The sequence below is a fragment of the Pongo pygmaeus genome, chromosome 16, assembly GCF_028885625.2.
Source record: "Pongo pygmaeus isolate AG05252 chromosome 16, NHGRI_mPonPyg2-v2.0_pri, whole genome shotgun sequence".
Taxonomy (NCBI): domain Eukaryota; kingdom Metazoa; phylum Chordata; class Mammalia; order Primates; family Hominidae; genus Pongo; species Pongo pygmaeus.
In genome coordinates, this window is record NC_072389.2 from 47,955,940 (window position 1) to 47,975,913 (window position 19,974).

At 53.2% G+C, this 19,974-nt stretch overlaps 2 protein-coding genes and 1 long non-coding RNA gene across 16 annotated transcripts in view; 1 reads left to right on the top strand and 2 right to left on the bottom strand.

Annotated features, from left to right (window-relative positions):
• Positions 1 to 3,123, top strand: part of STARD9 (StAR related lipid transfer domain containing 9) — a 151,442-nt gene extending 148,319 nt beyond the window's left edge. For 7 of the 9 annotated variants that reach the window (XM_063652147.1, XM_054452108.2, XM_063652150.1 and 4 more), the window contains 4 exons: positions 99 to 301; positions 557 to 651; positions 874 to 1,032; positions 1,596 to 3,123. In XM_063652147.1, the coding sequence (XP_063508217.1) occupies positions 99 to 301; positions 557 to 651; positions 874 to 1,032; positions 1,596 to 1,697 (559 nt within the window). In that variant the 3' untranslated portion in view covers positions 1,698 to 3,123. The remainder of the gene's footprint in view (positions 1 to 98; positions 302 to 556; positions 652 to 873; positions 1,033 to 1,595) is intronic. The other 2 variants (XM_063652149.1, XM_054452110.2) reach the window with 1 other exon arrangement.
• Positions 2,245 to 5,514, bottom strand: LOC134738198 (uncharacterized). Its single transcript, XR_010123809.1, has 2 exons — positions 2,613 to 5,514; positions 2,245 to 2,491 (listed from the first exon to the last, which is right to left on the bottom strand). It is a non-coding gene; the product is annotated as an uncharacterized LOC134738198 (long non-coding RNA).
• A 125-nt stretch (positions 5,515 to 5,639) lies between these two features.
• Positions 5,640 to 19,294, bottom strand: CDAN1 (codanin 1). Of its 6 annotated transcripts, none has more exons than XM_054452117.2 (28): positions 19,169 to 19,294; positions 18,473 to 18,951; positions 18,046 to 18,252; positions 17,681 to 17,850; positions 17,432 to 17,545; positions 17,271 to 17,349; positions 16,413 to 16,533; positions 16,121 to 16,230; positions 15,261 to 15,350; positions 14,499 to 14,574; positions 13,786 to 13,991; positions 13,377 to 13,497; positions 13,091 to 13,237; positions 12,764 to 12,930; positions 12,290 to 12,377; positions 11,954 to 12,043; positions 11,727 to 11,781; positions 11,390 to 11,523; positions 11,192 to 11,295; positions 10,821 to 10,979; positions 10,368 to 10,431; positions 10,120 to 10,198; positions 9,786 to 9,934; positions 8,471 to 8,578; positions 8,258 to 8,321; positions 7,643 to 7,824; positions 7,287 to 7,394; positions 5,640 to 6,705 (listed from the first exon to the last, which is right to left on the bottom strand). In XM_054452117.2, the coding sequence occupies exons 1-28, from the start codon at positions 19,256 to 19,258 to the stop codon at positions 6,580 to 6,582; spliced, it is 3,687 nt and encodes a 1,228-aa protein (XP_054308092.1). In that variant the 5' UTR covers positions 19,259 to 19,294; the 3' UTR covers positions 5,640 to 6,579. The 6 variants fall into 6 exon arrangements, 5 of the variants coding, with proteins under 5 accessions (XP_054308092.1, XP_054308091.1, XP_063508227.1 ...); XM_054452116.2 differs by having other exon boundaries at positions 18,046 to 18,249; positions 19,169 to 19,284; XM_063652157.1 differs by having other exon boundaries at positions 18,046 to 18,249; positions 19,145 to 19,273.
• Positions 19,295 to 19,974: the final 680 nt, after the last annotated feature.

Genomic DNA, 19,974 nt, shown 5'->3' on the forward strand with positions numbered 1-19,974 from the left:
CTGGATTCCTCAAGTCTTCACTCTGAGCCCCTCCTTTGTGACCCTTAGAGCCCATTTTTGACCCCTTCCTATTTTCTGTGCTTGGTGTCTCCCCGCAGCTATCAGGGTGAGGAGCAGGCGGTGCAGCTTTACTACAAGGTGTTTTCTTCCACTCGGCATGGCTTCCTGGGGGCAGGTGTGGTGTCCCAGCCGCTGTCTCACGTGTGGGCGGCTGTCAGTGACCCCACTCTGTGGCCCCTTTATTACAAGCCCATCCAGACAGCAAGGCTGCATCAGCGAGTGACCAACAGTATCAGCCTGGGTGAGCCCACGGAAGGAAGGCTTCCATGGGGCCTGGTTTCTGGTGTGCCCAGTGGGGTCTTGCTGGGGGATAGAGGTGGAGGGTTGGAGGCAGCCCTCTTGGGAGGCTAGGTATTCAGGTTACCTTGATTGCTCAGCCTAGGTTGAGCTAGGTGTCAAGTGATGGGGTGATGAGGGGAGGGCTCCCTGACCAGGAAGGCTTTAGGACTAGGTCTGTCCATGGGCCTCCTGACCTTCCTTATCCCTGTCCCTCCAGTGTACTTGGTGTGCAACACCACCCTGTGCGCATTGAAGCAGCCACGGGATTTCTGTTGTGTCTGCGTGGAAGCCAAAGAGGTGCCTGCCTTGGTGGTAAAGACGTTGTGGGAAGAACTTGGGCTGAAGTGTTGTGAGAAACAATCTATGTGGGCCTCAGGTCCTCTAGGGGAAGGAGGGCAAATTGGGGCTGGAGCCAGGGTAGGGGTGGCTTGAAGGCTGGCCCAGTGTTGCCTTTCACCGTACTGTCTACACGGGAGCCTGTTCCTGTTTTGTCCACACTACACAGGCAGGACTCCCATTTCCCTCTGTCCCCAGGGTCACCTGTCTGTCATGGCAGCCCAGTCTGTGTATGATACATCCATGCCAAGACCCAGCAGAAAAATGGTTCGCGGGGAGATCCTGCCCAGTGCCTGGATCTTGCAGCCCGTCACTGTGGAAGGGAAGGAAGTCACCAGAGTCATCTACTTGGCCCAGGTGATAAATCCTTTGCAGCTGGCCTCACAGCACAAGCTGACTTGGTCCCACAGCCCCCCTGGGATTTTTCTGTTTCACTTTTGAACACCCTCCAGTGCCCAGGCCCTTTGGCCTGAGACCTGGAGACTCGAGGGCTTCCTGGACTTGCAGTAAGGGGAGTCAGTGGGGAATTGGAGAGAAGGGAATGAGACAGGAGTTTATCAATCTTTTCTGAAGCTGCTGTTACCGAAAACCTAGTGACCTGTATCCTGTGGGTGATCCCAGTGTCCTTAGGAGATAGATGAGTCATTGTGAGGCAAAAGCAGCAGCCTCAGCAGAGCGGAGTGATGACCTGTTGGGTTCACCTCTCCCCTCCCAGTCCCTTGACTTGTACTTTGTCACTAGGAGGTGAACGCCAATACTTAGATCTGAATGGCAGAGCCCAGGGGCCTGTAAACACCAAGCCACAATCTGAGGTGCTTCTCCCATCACCACAGGCTGGGGGGACCCCATGGGGCTGGAGTGCGCCAGTCATACTCTCTCAAATCTATATGCACCTTAAATTCTTCTCTCTCTGCTTTCAGGTGGAACTTGGTGCTCCAGGCTTCCCACCTCAGCTCCTGAGCTCTTTCATCAAACAGCAGCCACTGGTTATAGCCAGACTGGCTTCCTTCCTTGGTAGCTAGCATCTCACCGTCAAGATGGTGCTGCTGAGATACAGGCCCAGGCTGCTCAAGAGAGACACTGTGGCAGCTCCTTGTTACTTTCCATACCACAGTGCAGGAAAAGCTGATGCTACCTGCTGTGGCCAATTGGGGCAGACAGCACTGGCCCAGGGATGCTAGCAAAGCCCAGTCAGTACTTGGTCACAGCTGGCACCAGTGCAGAGCAAATGGCCTGAGCTCCTGGCCCAGGCTATCCAGAGTGAATGCAGCTCTGCTCACCTTTTGGATTTCTCACCTTTCTTTCCTGTTTCTGGGACTCTGCGGCAGACAGGCCACTTAAGGACCAGGACTGGGCACAGCCAGCAGAGCCGGGGACTGCAGTGCTTTGGCAAGGTGCTTCTGCAGGCTGGTAGGGAAGCAGGCAGCCACTGGCCAAGACTCTGCTCTGAATCTACCTCCTCTAGCATTCAGCTCTACTGTGTGATGGGACGTTAAAAATACCAAAACAGAAAGAGGGTTTAAAAAACAGCTGCACAAACCAGAACACCGATTCAGAATCTTTTCTCCCTCTTGAGTTTTTGCAAAATACTTTATTATTGATTTTTGCTTTTTTTCTCCCTTTCCCTCCCAGGAGAAGACATTTGGGTCTTGGCCTGAGTCAGGGGTGTTGAGCGATGATGCTCTGATATGGAGCTGTCACTCTAGAGCTCGGTCAGATGGAAGACACTATAGAACCAGGTTGGACAGATTTGGGGTCAGGGTTGGGGGCTGAGTTCTTTCAAGGACTGGTTGGAGTGGCAGCCAGATGCTGGTTGCTGACAAGGCAAGAGGAATTTCAGAGATTAAACATTGTCCTTTGAGGAAGGGAAAGGAGGTGAATGAACTCCCAGAGGAGGTGAGTGGCTTGTTGGGAGGAAGCTCAGTTCCAGAACTTACCTCAGTGCACTTGGGAGGGGTGGAGTCCTGAGCATTCCATGATTTCTGCTTCGGCCCCACCTATCCTAGGATGGGATGGGATGGAGAGTGGGTTCAGTTTTCTTGTACTTTAGCCTGGCTGAACATGAACTCTGTGTTTACCTGGAAGTGGTAGGGGTGGGAAAGATTCTCATCTTTAGTTCTGGTGCCCAAAATCTTTGGTAGATGGAGGGTAACTGGGGATTCAGAAGATGTGGTAAAAGGTATATTTCTGTAGTGTGGCAGAGATGTATTTTTCTAAAGTGTTTGCAGGGCATTTTTCCCTCTTACCTCAGATTAAGTTATTTATATATTGTTGATTGAAGGTTTTCTAAAATTGCTTTTAAACGTCTATTTCTCGGGTAAATTTTTTGGTGACATGATATATTTAACACCCTATTTATATACTCCTACCTCTTTTCATATAAATCTCTTACTAAGACTACTGACCAAAAAAGAACATTTTAAAATTAAAAGTCCTCTGTGTACTTTATCTAGTGAAGAGTAGATGAAATCCTGCACCGGGATAGCCTAAGTGTGTGATTCGAGCTTGGCAGAGTTAGCTGGAGATCACCCTGGCAATACCCACTCATAGCCGTTTCAAAGATTCAGTTTACATGTATGTACAGTTTCCCATGAACTTGGCATTGCTTTGAAGGGTAAACAGCAACCAGGTAAGTTGCTGAACTATAGCCCAAGTAAGAACTGAAGGGGAGAATCCAGAACAGTCACTGCCACACCTAACAGTAACCACAGTGCCCTGGGGCTTCTGAGGCAGAGCCACCTATGGGAATCTGAGTCAGGGGATAACCAGGAGATGACCCTGTCCGCCTTAATAGAGAAGCCAGCCGGGCATGGTGGCTCACGCCTGTTATCCCAGCACTTTGGGAGGCCAAGACAGGTGGATCAGCTGAGGTCAGGAGTTTGAGACCAGCCTGGCCAACATGGTGAAACCCTGTCTCTACTAAAAATACAAAAAATTAGCCAGGCATGGTGGCACGTGCCTGTAATCCCAGCTACTCGGGAGGCTGAGGCACAAGAATCGCTTGAACCTGGGAGGGGGAGGTTTCAGTGAGCCGAGATTGTGCCACTGCACTCCAGCCTGGGTGACAGAGTGAGACTCTGTCTCAAAAAAAAAAAAAGCAACACCAGACCTGACTGAATCAGCAAGCGAAAGATTGAGAGGGATCTTGTAGCAAAAAGCAAAAGTGGAGTCAGATTTTGGAATTGCGTGGTTCTCATACTTTCGCATACATCAGAATCACCTGAACGCATTCTTATGCCCCAGGATGGGCCCTACCCCAAGTTACTGGTTTGGTAGCCCCGGGGAGGGACCAGAGAATTTGTGTTAACAAGAAGTCCCAGGGGAGCCTGAAGTTTGCTGGTCTGGGGACCACATTTTAAAAACAACTGGCTTTGACAGTTAGAGAGCAGACATACAGAATCTGATTAGTTCACTGACCCACTAGCTGCCTGTCTCCATAATCCTTAGAGTAGCCTTTAAGGCTCACACAGGCCAGCAGGAAGTTTCCTTCATCGGGAACATGTTAAATTTCCATTCAGATTCCCAAGAACTTGTTTTTAACTCAGTGGACCTTAAGCCAGGCCTGGGTTATGGCCCACCCCTTCAGTCTCAGCATCCTTAGGGGTTTCAGGTTTTCCTCTCCTGCCCATTCCATGTCACACACCTCAGCTGGGTCCTCTGGAACAAGTCAAGGAGTAGCCACAAGCCTGACGCTGACCCTAAGCTTCCTGGGGGCAGTGCTGTGGTTTAATCACACCCAGTGCTGGTCTCTGGGCATAGAAAGCTTTTTTTTTTTTTTTTAGCCCAGGCTGGACTGCAGTGGCGTGATCATGGCTCACTGTAGCCTTGACCTCCTGGGCTCAAGTGATCCTCTGACCTCAGCCTCCCAAGTAGCTGTGACCACAGGCATGGACCACCACTCCTGACCAATGTTCTTTTGTATTTTTTATAAAGATGAGGCTTCCCCATGTTGCCCCGGCTGGTTCAAACTCCTGAGCACAAGTGATCCTCCCGCCTTGACCTCCCAAAGTGCTAGGATTACAGGTGGGAGCCACTGTGCCCGGCCGAGAAAGCATTCCTTAAAGCTTTTTTGGTTCCCAGACATTCAGAACAAATTGGATTTAAAGGATAAAGATAAAGGCCTTTGAAGATGAAGAGATGAGGGGAAAATGGTTCAGATGCAGAAACTTGTTAAAGGAGTAGCTGAGCTGAGAAGGGAAAGGCATGGTGTTTGGGAGAAGTATGATCACAAGGTGGTGACTGAGAAAAACTCCCATTTTTCACTTTCTAGGTTGATGGGATTTCCTGGCTCTACCATGGTCACACAAGTGGATCCCTTTAGGTCCTCCTGAGGATTATATTATCAGTCCAGCTCCTGGTGTTAACGCACATGATCACAGCAGTGCTTTTTTTTTCCCCCCTCAAGGAGATGGGGGTCTCACTCTTGCTCAGGCTGGAGTGCAGTGGCACAATCATAGTTCACTGTAACCTCTAACTCCTGGACTCAAGCAGTCCTCTCGCTCGGCTTCCCAAAGCACTGGGATTACAGGTGTGAACCTGTCAAAATCAGTGGCTCATTTATAGAGCTCGATACAGCTGTAATCGAGAAGCAATGCTTTTGCTCTGAGAAACCCCAAGCCAAATCAATCAAACACCTCAGCCTTAACAAGCATAACAAGAACACTGCCCCACCATGTGGTTCAGTAGGGAATATCTTGTGTGGAAACTACATTATCCTAACCCTTTCTCCCACAAATAAAGCGAGTTACCCAGGAGAAGTCAGTACCACTGGCAATAAATTAATAGATACTGCCACCAGAGACTAGCCCTCTAGAGTGGAATATACAGGCATTTCTAAGAGCCAAGGTAGCTCACCTGGTAATGGACAGAGCAAAGCCACAATTACAGCGCTCCACCTAAAGCCCACCCGAGACTGCAGCCTTCTAAAGGGAAAAGACAGGTGACAATGATTAGACATCAAGCCCTTGTTAAAGAAAACCAGTTTATTTTAAAAAGCTCTAAATGCCCTGTGCTTGGTCCCTGGTCAGGGAGAGGTCTCAAGAGTTACTAACTGCACAGGGGCTGAAGGTACAGCGGGGGGAAGTCAGATTTCAGTTGGCTGAGTCCTACCTTATCTGTTAGGCTTTTTCTAGAAAGTCTCGCTCTGTTACCCAGACTGGAGTGCAGTGGTGCGACCTTGGCTCATTGCAACCTCCAACCTCCAGGTTCAAGCAGGTCTCCTGCCTCATCCTCCCGAGTAGCTGGGATTACAGGCACACACTACCATGCCCAGCTGGTTTTTGTATTTTTAGTAGAGACAGGGTTTCACCATGTGTTGGCCAGGCTGGTCTCGAATTCCTGACCTCAAGCAATCCGCCTACCTCAGGCCTCTCAAAGTGCTGGGATTACAGGTATGAGCCACCACACCCGGCCCGTGTTAGGCATTTATAAGGAGATGGCAGTCCAGCTCCTGGTGATAAGAAAATGTAGACTCCCAAGATTCATGTTTTAACTTTCTTCATAAGTTAAGTAGAAGTCATTTGCGTAGAAGTCATTTGCCTCTGTCATGAATTCCAAGACTACAAAGTTTTAAGAGTTGCTGGGATAGCAAATGAGGCTTGAATTCTGTGTTGACAAGCCCACACACCTCATTTCATTTAGTATCCAAGAGATAAACACCACCTCTTCTACTCCAAGACTGGCATCTCTGGGCTTTTCTGCCATAATCCCAAATCAGGCCAACTCTCCTTCCTCTAGGATTTGCATGGTGGGATGCCGGGCAGTGACACTCTTAGAGCAGGAAGTCTGACTGTAGACCCAGCTACACCCCAACCAGTGAAGGTCTGCATTGGGCACTTGGGCCTCCTCGTGAGGCGGGGGTCCAGGGTTCTGGTGCGATGCCCAAGGCAGGGCCACTTCTCAGCCCTAGCTCTGGGCCAGCACAGTGCCCCGGTTTGGCTGCACCAACTCACAAGCTCTTAGCTGGGGTTCTGGCAGGTGGGGCTCGGCTAGAAACAGGTTAGACAGTGTTGCTAATTCTTCAGCAAAGTCCTGGAATACATAGAAAGATGAGGGAAAAGGCAGCATGTAATAATTCTCAATGGCTCATCCGTTTTCACTAAAGACCACAACCTGGCTGGCTGCATTATTTTTTCTCAACTGCCCTCTACACTGAAATGGACATGAAACCTTGTCTGTTAGTACTCTGGGAGGCTGAAGTTATGGCATAGTGAACTCTGATGGAGGCACAGGCTTGACCAGTTTTTGAGTACTACTGAGTGCATCTACTTCATCTTGAAATTATTAGTCCCAGTAAAAGATGAATTAAAAGATGAATTATTTTGCCCCAAATCATAAAAAAAAATTAGCTGAGATTAAAATCCAGGTTATTCTAATTTTAAAAACCCACATAATGGGCTGTGCTGCTTTCCAACTAACTGCCTGCCTTTCATCCGTCTTCCCACTAACACAGTCCCTCATATAATAGCTACTCAAATCGGGACAATTTGAGGGTGGCCCTGAAGACTCTTGACAAAAATCCACTTAGTTTGGCCCCATCACTTGCTTCCTTTCAGGACAGATGGGATATGTAACACCTGTTCTCTCTCCATGTAAGACAGGAGACCCCTTACCCCTGGCCACTGGGCCTGGTGGAGGCTGCCCAGGCAGGCCTCTATCTCCATCCGTCGCATCAGACCCTTCTCCACCAGCTCCCGGAGCAAGAATAGCAGCAAGTCCCACTGCAAAACACACTGAGGTCAGGGTTGCTAGGAGGACGGCAGAGTGACCCTGATGACACAGATTGAGATCTCAAAGGGCAGAGCTGCTGGGAAGAGACTTGAGATAGATAAATGGAGTCCATTTCCGTGTGGAACCAGGAAGGGGAAATAAAGGAAGCAGAAGCAGCTCATAGTTTGGGGCAAGGGTGGTGGATGTTCAGAGTGTGACTGCAGAGGGCTGAGATGCCTTCTTGCTCAGTCTGACTCACCTCCCTTGGCCTTGTGTCTGCCAGAAGCCCCACATTTCTTGGGCTCAGCAGCAGCTGCAGCGGAACCGGCCCCTGAAAGTCTTCCTTCCACAAGGAAAGCAGCATGTGCAGAAGCCTTCGAGCCTGCCCTCTCTCCAGCCTGTACTGTGCGGGGGGCCCTAGGATAGGAATTTGATCTGCAACTGTGGAAAGAGGAAAGCCAAGCTTTAAAAGATGGGGGCAGGCCGGGTGCGGTGACTCACACCTGTAATCCCAACACTTTAGGAGGCTGAGGTGGGCAGATCATGAGGTCAGGGGTTCGAGACCAGTCTGGCCAACATAGTGAAACCCCATCTGTATTAAAAATACCAAAATTAGCCAGGCGTGGTGGAAGGCGCCTGTAGTCCCAGCTACTTGGCTGAGGCAGAATTGCTTGAACCCGGGAGGCAGAGGTTGCAGTTAGCTAAGATCGTGCCACTGCACTCCAGCCTGGGCAACAGAGCAAGATTCCGTCTCCCCCCGCCAAAAAAAAAAAAAAGGGGGACAGAAGAAGGCTCTGTTTCTAATCTTGCTTGTACCCAACCCTGAGATTTGGAGGATCAGGCAAGAGAGGGATTTGATGGAAAGGAACCATACCGAGGAGGGAAGCTAACTCCACAGAGCACTTTGCCAGATGCTGCTCAGCAGGTGGGCACAGGAACTGCGGTGGGGGGAGGGAGAGAGAGACCATAGGTATCACCATGCTTACTGCTGCGAGAACTGGCCCTGAGCCAGTGTGGCCCTGGTTATCAGGTCTCACACAAGGACACAGAAAAAAGCGGCCCTCGGGTGGCAGATGCCACATCTCACCTGGCGGCACCGCAGCGTCTGGCCCAGCTGGCCTAGGAGCTGTTCCAGATGCTCTGGGGAGACTCCCTCGTCAGGGTCCCGTGGCCCCACGGCCAAGGAGAGCACATCCTGTGAAGAGCAGGGGGAGACATCACCCTGCGCTGGGGGCCAGGATGCCACAGAGAATTCGGCTTGGGACAGGGATCAGCCAGTGGAGAGAGGCAGAAAAATGGGCCCTGGGGTATGGTGAGTGAAGCCAAGTTGCCCCTAGACCTGGGACTTGGGCGGGATAATACAGCCAGGGGAAGCAACCATGTGGACAACAAAAGAGGGAACAGATGGAGGTCAGCTGAGGGACAGCACGCTGCCAGAGCATGGGAAACGTCACTCAACTTGGGACCAAACTGTAGCTAACCAACTCCCATAGGGCATCTTATTCTTGAAGCATGTAAGGAAACCGGCCTATCAGATACCGTCTTAGTATCTTCTGTCTCTCAAGCCTCTCTGTTCATCTTCTCTGGAGAGCTGAGCTTTCAATACAGAAATCCTCTGCACACTGACAACCAGTATCAAATGGCTACTAAGCAAGCCTCTTCCTCTCCCTCCTACATAATCTCCATTTTCAGTCATTGCACCTTATAGTCCCTATTCCAATCTCTATTCCTAGATCACTACCCTAGACCAGAACCAGACAGTAAATATTTTAGGCTTTGCAGACCATAAAGTCTCTGTCCCAACTATGCAACTCTGCTGTTCAGCAGTTGCACAAAAGCAGCCATAGACAGCTCGTACACAAATTAATGTGGCTGCATTCCACTAAAACTTCACTCACAAAACAAGGGGCTGGCTCCCTTCAGACCATGGGCTGTTTCTTGACTCCTGCTCTAGACAGTCTTTGAATTTTAAAATAAAGTTAGGAGAACTGATGGTTTATTCTTACTGCCTGTAACTAAACAAGCATCACCTCCCACATAGAACATTTCTGAAATTGTCTCCAAATACTGGGGCAACTGCCTCCTAGAGACTCATTTGCTATCAAGCCATTCACCACCCCACTCTCATCACCATCTGCATAATAAGCATTTATTCAAAAATGTCCTATCTGCCCTTTTCCCCTTTTGGATGATTAAAGAGTCAGAGTGACAATTAGGAAAACCGCCATTCAATTCAGCTCTGCCCTACCTAACCCCATTCAGTAATGAGTAAAACGGGGACTAGCTGGACAGCACAGACAGCTTCTACATAAAAATCCTGGAGCTGATGTGAGAAAGGAAAAACCAGGAACAGAGCAGGGGGAGGGAGCAGGGAAGCCAAAGGGAGTAGGGTAGCCGTGTACTTTTATCTCGGAGATGAGGTGGGAGGGGAGGGGAGCATGGTGCTCACAGGCGCGGGAGCAGCCCCTCCGCTCCCCCCGGGCAGCAGGTTCAGGACCCTGGGCTCGAAGTGTGCGACTCACTGCTGCTTTCACCTCCCTCCTGATCAGTGCTGTGGGGCAGAGGGAGAATGGGAAAGGAATCACAGGAGGGCCCTGCACATGCTCACCATGCTAACCCATGCCTTTTGCTGTTTCCTACTGGCTCTCAGTCCCATCTCCCGCCAAATGCCTCTGACTCTCTGCCAGTCCACTTTTTAAACACTTGATTCAGCCACTCCCCACTCCAGGACCTTACCTGTGATGTTGGCTGACAGCCAAGCACAGGCTTTCTCTGTTGCAAGCCCCACAGCAATGTTCTCTGCACTGCTCAGAACCTGCGAACCAGAACTACAGAGTTAGGGGCTAGGGGCGGGCTGGGTGCAACAAGGGATGCCAGAGTCGAGCACTGACCCCGCCCCCACCACCCTCCCGCAGCCTCAGACTACTCCGTGCACCTCCCCACAACCACCTGGCCTGCTAGCTGCAGGCCTCCCTCACACGTACGGCTGCCGGGGTCTCCTCTGGAAGCAGCGCCCGCACAGCCCCAGGGCTCTTCCTTTGACAGAACCTAAAAGGGGACAGATGGGGTCAGTGGTCTCTGGGTATTTCAGCCTGGCTGCAGAAGTAAATGCCCCGAGTGCACCAAGCCCCTGACCTGGGAGGCTGTACCTTGGAAGGAGGCACCGTTTGCCCTCCCGCCCCACCCCACCCCAGGTGCCAGAGAAAAGAGAAGCCCAACTGCCAGCCTCACAGTATCACACACGCTCCCAAACCTAGGTTTGGCTTTTGTGCCACAGAAGGCCTACAGCCAGTGCAGGGCTTATAGAGGATGGGGGCGGGGAGAAGAAAAAAGGAGGCATGAAGAGAAGAAAGGGAAAAAAGAGTAAGTGTGAAGGAGGAAAGAAAGGATGGAGAAAGCCAAGAGGAGAGTGGATCAAATGGACCAGTGATGCTTACTCCTGCCCCAGGGCCAATGCCTGGGCCCCGTGGGGGCACAGCTGGGAACACAAGATCTCCAACAGCTGGGCTGGGTCTCCCCCTTCCTCTCCCTGTGTCACCAGCTGCTCTTGGAGAAGTGACTCTGCCTGGCGCACCAGATCTGCCACCAGTGTAGCCCTGCAGCAGGGACAGCAAGGTTGGGGGTGGTTGGAGGGTTAATCGGAAAGGGGCTGCAAATTTAAGGGAATTTGGTCAGAAATTTCCTTCAAAATGTGTCAGCCATTTCAGCCCCACACCCACCCTCTGGCTGACCTTCTCAGTTTAGCAACCGAGGAAAAAGGGGAAAAAATGGTAGGGCGATGAGACCAGGATCCTTAACCCACTCTTACTTGATATGTTTGACACAGTTTGATCCAATTCTCTCTGCCACAAACTCTACAGTCCGGCGCAGGGAGGGCGGCTGGTTGTGGAAAAAGGCCTGGGCAAGCTGTGCCTGGGGGGAGGAGGGAGAGGCAGCGAGGCTTCCTCCAGCCTCCCCGCCCCCCCCCACCCCCATTTCCCCCACGGCTGTCTCCGCCCTGCCCTACCTGCAGCCCCTGGCTGGTCTGGGAAGGCTGGGCTCCCAGGCTGGTGGTAGTGGTGGGGGTGATTTTCCTCATGAAGCCCCCACTCCGTCCACTACTGCCTGACACCCACGAAGCGAGCAGTTTCCGGAGCTCTCCTGCATCAGTGAAGTCCAAGTTCTCAGTTCCAGAACCCCCTCCCCTCCCTAAGTATCATGGACCTTATTTGTGGAGTCAAGAGGCTCAGATACCAGGAATGACCATGAATGGAGCAATATCCAAGGGAGCTGGGCCAAGGGGTGCCTTTTGGGTACTCATGGAGGGACAGACCAAGGACCGTCCAGGGAAGACGGGTGCTCACCGATGTAGGGGCAGCAGGTGTAGAGCAGCTGCTGGTCCACCACAGGCGCGTTGTCCTGGGGAGAACAGGCTGGTGTCGGCAGGCTGCCCCTCCCCGAGCGCACCCAGAGAGCAGGCAGTTGGCAGGGCGTTACAAGGGTTACATCTGCCCCTGGCTGGGCCTCCCCAGGCAGCCCACTTCCTTTATTCCTGAGTTTCCCATGGCTCTGGCTGGACCCCAACACTCACCAAGCCATGCTCTGGGGCTACTGTGTCCACCTCAAAGGCATCTGAGGGACCCTCTTCCAGAAAGAACAAGTCCTCAGGGACTGTGGGAATCTGCCAAGACAGAAAGTCACAATTCAGGTCAACTTTAGAGACCCCCACCCATCCCACTCCACCTGCCACACGGTCCCAGGGTGTAGGCACCAGCTTCAGAGCAGCCACCTCTGAGACGACGGGAATCCCCAGGCCTTTCCTGAACCTTCGTCTTCCAGCCCTTGCCTCATTCACACTCAGACATTTGCCCACTCCCCATCTTCAGCTGCAAAACCTCTCCCCGATCTGGACCCTCACTCTGCCCACCTGGAAAAGCCAGCCCAGGACAGCAAGTAGCAGCAGCTTGTTCAGGAAACACATCTTCCCCTCACTCTCCTGCGACAACACCAAGCTCCTGAAACATCAATGGGCAGTACGCGGGTTTGAGCAGAAAGGGGAAGGGAACGGAGGAGGCAAACGCTGTCACTGGAAACTGGCTTGCAAAAGCAGAACTCAAAGAGACTGGGGCCATGCCGGCAAGCAGGATCCCCCCAGCCCCGCCTCCTGCATGATGACTGTCTCTCAGCAGGGCCACCTCAGGAACAGCATGAGGCCAATGAATGTGCAGATGATTTCCCACTGTACCTCAGGGGAGCCACTCCTGCCTCTCCCAGCGCTCAGTTATGGCCGGGGCACCACACACACAGTGCAGACTGCTCGACCCTCTTTATTAATAGCAGGCTTGACCAATGTCCCCGAGTCCCAAATCCTTTCATCAAGCCTTAGCCTTGTTCCACTCACCGGTGCAGGCGCAGCAGGAGAGTGAAGATGCCCCGGTAATATTCCAGCAAGGGAACAACATGGTCAGCAAAGGAGAGAAACTCCACCAGCCAGGGCACGGTGAGCACCGCCCGGCGGGCCTGCAGCCCTCGCTGCAGCAGAGTCCGCACATCCAGGACCGGAGGGACCTGGGAGGGCCAGAGCTCAGTCAGGGGGCAGGTCCCTAGGAAGGGCTGGGAGATGCCCTTTAACCTGCCTGGTTTCCAGAATAGCCAAGGAAACCAGTCAGCTTCAGTGCCTGGCTGGTCCTCCCTGCTCCCTCCTCACCAGAATCCCCCGCCCATTCACCTGGCTCCTGAGGGCCAGAATGGAGTCCTGAAGCTCACCGGTCGGGGGAGGTTCAGGCCCCCGGTATGGCAGGAAAGCCACAAAGCCCAGGAATTTAGCCAAAAGTCTCAGGCTAAGAAGCACCACAGCAAATTGCTTCCGCTCACCCTGCATGGAATCAAGGGAAGTAAAAGGTGCAAGCATGAGGCTTCCAGAACAATTCCCAATCTGTTATAAAGTTTTTCTTGAACATACTCCCTTCCCTCCTGGGTCAGACCCCATTATTTCCCTTGTTCTGTTTTCGGACCTGCCAGTCTACATCTGACTCCCCGTCTTCATCACTGGGCTCATGCTGGGGCAGGGCAAGGCCATTGAGCTCCCGGATCTTCAAGCTCAGACTGTCCATGAGATGCTGGTTAAACTGGAAGCTGAGAAGAAGGGGTGGGTGGGGCATAAGCACTGGAAGAGGTACAGGAAGAGCCAGAATCGAGAAGGGGCACTCCATAGGGACGGGAGCAGCAGGACAGACAGGGAGGCCCAGGAGCAACGAAATCACCCACGTGGGTGACAGAATGAGAAGTACAATGAAGCCAGCAAGTTCGAGCTGGAAGGAGCCTATCTCCAGGCAAAGGAGACTGGAGAACTATTTACCCTTTTGGGAAGCCAAACCTTTCCTGGCCTTTGCCCCATTCCTTGCAAGACACAGGGGAGCCTACCTGCTGGCACTAAGGATGAAGTCCCTAAAGAAGCCTTGACAGCCTGGGAAGGTGGGGGGTGGGCAGGGCCCCCCACTGCTCTGAGGAGCCATAAGCCGTTCCTGTAGGCGCCACAACCGCCCCAGCTTGTCAGCTCCCAGCATACTCAATACATCTGGGGCCTCACCCAAGACGGTGCCCCCAGCACCACCAGGGCTCTGACACATCTGGGGTGGAAGAGGAAGGAGAGAAATTAAAAAATCAGTAAGTGGGAGGGAAGGACCGAACAAAAAATAAGGAGAAAGTAATGAACATTTAAGGAATGCCAACTGTGTCAAGCGCTTTAGATAGATTTTCTGAGATGTGAATTACAGTATTGTTTCACAGGTGAAGAAACTGAAACTCCAAGGTTAAGCATGTGCCTAGGGTCACTAGAGCTAGGATCTGAAACAAAGCTTGACTACTTACTAAGCCTGGGCTCTTTACCACAGCACAAATCAGAGGGAAGGCAGCAGCAGGCTGGGGGAGCTGCAGGGCCTGGGATGTGTCAAAGAGAGTGCCCTGGCTTTTCTTTGGCCACTGGAGTTTCAGCCACTCCGCGAGGAGTAAACTCTTGTTCAAATTCCAGCCCAGGACCTGCCAGGCTGTCTGCCCTATCCCAAAGTGCAGCCGTTAAGTGGCTGCCTATGATACCTGCTGTTTAATGTGGATTAATCTCTTGCTGGGGCTGTTACCTGGAGTAGTTGTTTTTGGAAAAGCCGAACAAAGTGGCTGTGGCTGCAGGCTGCGGAGAGCTGACCCATCATGGCCCTGAGGAATAGAAGGCGGGAATGAAGGGTGTGGAAAGGAGGGAGAGGGAGAAAGATCTGAGAGAAGCAGCCAACCCCTGGACTTCCCAGCCCTTTACCAGGGACTTGAGCAGACCTCAGCCAGAGCCAGCCTGCACAGGGACACTGAAGGCAAGGGATACTCCCTCAGCACCAAGGTCCTCCGAGGCTAGAGGTGCACTTAACGAAACAAGAAATCATGCCACCCACCCCGTCTTCAGCCACACTAACAGGCGGTGGGTTTCATGAGCAATGTGAAGGAAGATGACTGGACTGAGGTTCGCGTTCTGAGCCCAGGCATCTACCTACACAGTGACTGGACTTGCCCAAACTAGAGGATGGTGAAGATGGAGGCTGGATGTGTCTAACCAGTGACTTGGGCCAAAAAAAAAAAAACTCAAGCAACCTGGGTTAAGAGCTTTGGACTTTCTAAGCAATTGCCACTACAGAACAAGGATAAGACACCTGTGAGTGGAAGGAGCTGGAGAGACACATCCCTTTCAAGTAGAGGCAGAGTTATCAATAACTAGAGATTTCGGAGGATAGAAGAAAACAGCTAACGGCTGGAAGGAGCGGGGGAAAAGCCTTCCCTCCTCCTCCCTCCTGCCACCGAGCAAGCACTGAGCTACTCATTGCCAGGCACAAGAAAGACAAGGTCTGAGCACCCACCTGATTCTGCTGCCCAAGCCCTTCTCAAAATCCCAGCCAGGCTCCTCATGGTGATCTTCCCACTCTCGCAGCACCTCATAAAACACATCCCTGATGCATAAGAACGCCTGATCAGCCGAGGCACTCACTCCCACCAACAGTGCCTTCCCGCCCCTGGAAGAACTGAGGACAGGACTATCCATAGCCCACCCACCACTTTTTTTTTTTTTTTTTTTTTTTTGGAGATGGCGTCTTGCTCTTGTCACCCAGGCTGGAGTGCAATGACGCGATCTCAGCTCACTGCAACCTCCGCCCCCCTGGGTTCAAGCGATTCTCCTGCCTCAGCCTCCAGAGTAGCTGGGATTACAAGTGCCTGCCACCATGCCTGGCTAATTTTTGTATTTTTAGTAGAGACGGAGTTTCACCATGTTGGCCAGGCTGGTCTCAAGAACTCTTGACCTCAGGTGATCCGCCCCTCAGCCTCCCAAAGTGCTGGGATTACAGGCGTGAGCCACCGCACCTGGCCCATTTTTTAATTTCTCCAGAGTTATCTACATGATGACAGTAGTGCTACAGACCAGCAGCACACTACAGGCTTCATGTACTTCTGTGGGCAGTGACAGTTCATCCTGGCACACTCTTGCCTGAGAACCCTGAGACTAAAACCATACACCTGTGAGATGGCTGGCTCAGCGACGGGGTTCACAGGTGCACAAGAGAATGAAGCCAGGTGGTCCCTATGATGGCCGGCAGGAAGGACCTGGGGGGACTAACCCACCACCTGTTAGTGCCAAACTCCTAATTTCTGTGAAACCAAACAGCTGCCTATTCCAGAAAAATGTCTTCTCATTCCCTCCCCAAAAAGTCCCTTTTCTTATCACCTCTGTTTCTTAAAAGTATGAAAGGCTCGGTCACTGGAGAAGTTGGCACGATTGTCAGTCTCTGGCTGAAAGGAGACAGCTTGAGCAGAGGGAGGCATCGCCAGAGAGACCTAAAATACAGCAGGAACATTAGGAACTGCAGGGTCATGCTGAGAAAACTTCTCCCTCTTATTCTTGCCCAGAGTTAGCTCACATTACACTTACTTAAGTGTCGTCAGCAGGGTTGCCTGAATTTATGAAAGCTAGGAAGGGTTAGATCCAGGCTAGTGGGCAACTAAGCTGGGGTTACTACCTTGGCAACACTGCCCTCATAGGCAGCTCGAAGGCGGCCTTGCAGAGCTGGTGAGAAGCACAGCAGCCGCTCATTCTCAGCGAGCAGCTTCAAGGTCCCTTTGTCCAGGTTGGAAAGAACCCTGCAGGGACAAGAGCACTTATGACTGACACCGGAACACAGACTGCAAGTAGGAAGCAAGCACCTGCACACCACAGAGGATCTCTAAGGCATGGTGCAGGTATGCAAGCCCAGATATGTACTGCAAGGTCATGGGCCAAGGATCAAAGATAATGAAAGTAAAGGGGAGGATATGAGACTTTACAGAGCAAGGACCAAGACAGCAGGACAGGAACATTACCCAGAAACCCAAAGCTCAGCTGCCAAGACCACAGGGTCCATTTCTTTTTCTTTTCTTTTTTTTTGAGATGGGGGTCTCTGTCACCCAGGCTGGGCTGCAGTGGCGTGATCTCACTACAGCCTGGACCTCCCAGGCTCAGGTGATCCTCCCACCTCAGCCTCCTAAGTAGCTGGGATTATAGGCGCACTCCACCACACCCGGCCTTTTTTTTTTTTTTTTTTTGGTAGAGAGGGGATTTTGTCATGTTGCCCAGGCTGGTCTCAAACTCCTGGGCTTAAGTCACTGTCCTGCCTCGGCCTCTCAAAGTGGTGGGAATGCAGGCGTGAGCCACCACACCTGGCCCCATCTCATTCTTTCAGGGATTACATTCATAGCCTTAACACAAAATTAAAGATTACAGGTAGGAGAAGTTCCAGGACCACTGCCCCTACGTTAAGCACCAGCATATATCCCAAGCAGCCAGAGAGCTAAGCAGATGATGAGAATGATGCCCAAATGCCTCAGCCAGGGAAACTCACTGAAAGTGACACTCCAAAACCTGCACTGCAAAGAAGACACAATCGTGGATGCTTTGGAACAGTGGACTTTCCAGGGAATCTAGAAGGACAGTACCAAGCTGTCAGTTAAGAACGGTCCCGTTTCTAGACCGCACGTCTCAAAAGGAGGTTTGCTCACTGACCTAGGACAGCTGGACTTAGTTCAGGGTCACTGTCCTTGGCAGTCACCATCCTCCGGGCAGTGAGGAGCTGAAAGACGAAGAAAAGCTCCAAGAAGAGGTTTGGTACCAGGTTCTCTAGATAGATACAAAAAGAAATCCCATGGTATGGGCACCATTTGGAGCCAAGGCTCAGTTCCAGGTGCCTTATCAATTCTCTTACCCATAAGTTCTACAAGTATGTCCACTCCAGCTCCCTCTGCTCTCACTCACCAGCAATGCACGAGGAGTAAACAAGGGCTACCAGCTCCAGGCGCTGGCGGGAAGACACTCTGGCAGGGTCCGCAGGTTCATCTGTGAGGCTTCCTGTCTGGCTGGGGAGGGGCGACCCCAATTCTGGGGTGGGACAGATGGGGGTAGGTGACTGCTGCAGCTGCTTAGAGCTATGGAATAAAGAAATTTCATGAGCAGTCAGCTTGGCTTCCCTGCCACGGCCACACTCAGGTCCCTCCAGAGAAGATACCAACAGCCCAGGAGACAAACCCAGAGTCCCCAAGAGGGAAATCAATTTCAGGGAAAACCCCTGAAGATGCCCCATAGCGAGGAAGCCGACATCCCCAGGAGCGGCCAGGCCATACCGCTCCTTCCTGAGCATCTCTCGCTCCTCTTGCAGACTTCTGCACCCTGGGGGAAGGCCAAGGCCCCAAGGGCTAGTGTCCAGGGCTGAGGGTTGGGAACTGGGGACACAGCTGATTGGGGGTGAGGTGAAGCAGGTCTTGGGCTTGGAGAGTGACCGCTCTTCGCTCACCGGAGTTGGGTTGATCCTGCGAGAAGGCTTCGTCCTGCTGAGAGTAGCCACAGGTTTTTCTCAAATTCCTATCTTCAAACATCTCCCCTCCACCACCGCAACAGCTAGACCTCTCGCAAAAAAACCCCACAAAAACCCTCACCATCACCCCCAGCCTTCTACCCATCCTGGCGCTCCACTGCGGAGCGCCGAGCCCGAATGACTGCCTCCCCAGAGCCTTCGTGGTACCCATCTCCTGCATGAAAGCTGAGTCTCACCCTGTAGAGCCGGGGGGAACCGAGCCTACGGGAGGGAACTCCTCCAGGTTGCTGAGGTTTGGCGGATCAGACAGCGTGAGGCTGGGGCGGCTGGGGCTGCCAGAGCCCCTAAGCCTCCGGCCCCCGGCTCCGGGCAAGCTCTCCCCGCTGACCCCCTCCTCCAGGCCGCGGCCTCCACGCTCGCGGGCCAGCCCCGGGCCCCGCCTCCTGCCCCCGCGGCGGGCCAGAGGGGCCTCGGCAGTGGTGCTCAGGGCCTCGGTCGGAGGGAAAAGCTGGCTGCGCGCCCCGCGGCTGCCCCGCGGCGGGCCTCCCGGCCTCCCTGGCAAGGCTGTCGAGGCGCCCGGGGCCTTGGCGGGGGTCGGGGGCCCCTGCGGGAGGACGCGGCTGCTCTGCTCCCTCAGGAAGTTCAACAGGAACGGTACGAATTCTTTCCGCAGGGGCCGGAGTGAGCTCAGCGCGGCCGCCTCCCCGGCGTTATCCTAGGGCAGAAGCACAGGTGGAGGAGCGAGAGGGTCAGCCGCCGGCCCGGGGGCCGTAGGGCGCGCCTCGGGTGGGCGGCCCGGGCAGCGGCGCCCAGTTGGAGTGCACTCGGCCCGGCTGGGCAGCCAGGCGCCCTAGAGGAAGGGGACTGGAGGGCTGGACTCCACTGCGGGAACCGGCTTCGAGTCAGACCTGGGGGCGTGTCAGCGCTGTTACCTCCGAACCCTGGGTGCTGCGCGCGATCCACCGCACGACGGCTGCGACCGACACCTCTTCTCGCAGCAGCGACTCCAAAACGGCCGCCATCCCGGTCGGGGCGCTCTGGGGCGACTGCGCAGGCGCAGGCGCGCCGCGGGCGGCCAGGGAGGGGCGGGGCCGGCGGCGGGGAACGACCGTTGGGTCGCGGGATGGGGAGGGACCGGGCTGGCGGGGCGGGGCGGAGCCGGTATTGCCCAGGCCCACGGTCAAGGCCTCGCTGGGTCCTCAACCCCGGGCGATAGGCCGGTTGTTAAGAGGTGAAGTGTGGATCACAGTGCCTGGGGAGGCCCACCTTGGCTGCCCGCCCTGGAGCGACCTGAAGGGAGGGATTCGAGCAGGGAGTGGGGCTACCGCGGGTCGGACGCCCCTCTGGGGAGACCGAGGAGCCGGGAGAGAGGTAGAGGGGAACAGAGACAGCCACCAGCTTCTATCTTCTGCTCTAAGCACATTCTTTCACGAGTTTAAGTTTCCTAGATCCAACTGGCACCACCCCAGAGAAATTATAATCTAATCTTTCATTTTGACTTTGTTTTTCTCAAAGGCCGATTTTTCAATCCCTTGGCCGAGCAGTACCCATCGGCTTTTCAGCGCTCACCATCAACTGATTGACCATTTAGGAAAGAATTATTTCTGGGAGGTTCTTAATAATCTCCAAGCCACAGCCCTTAAAGTGCCTCGGGCTACCCTGCACACAGAATTGCTTGTATGTAGCTTTATTTACTTAAGTGGGTTTACATGAGGTTAATATTTCAACTACTTTGCAG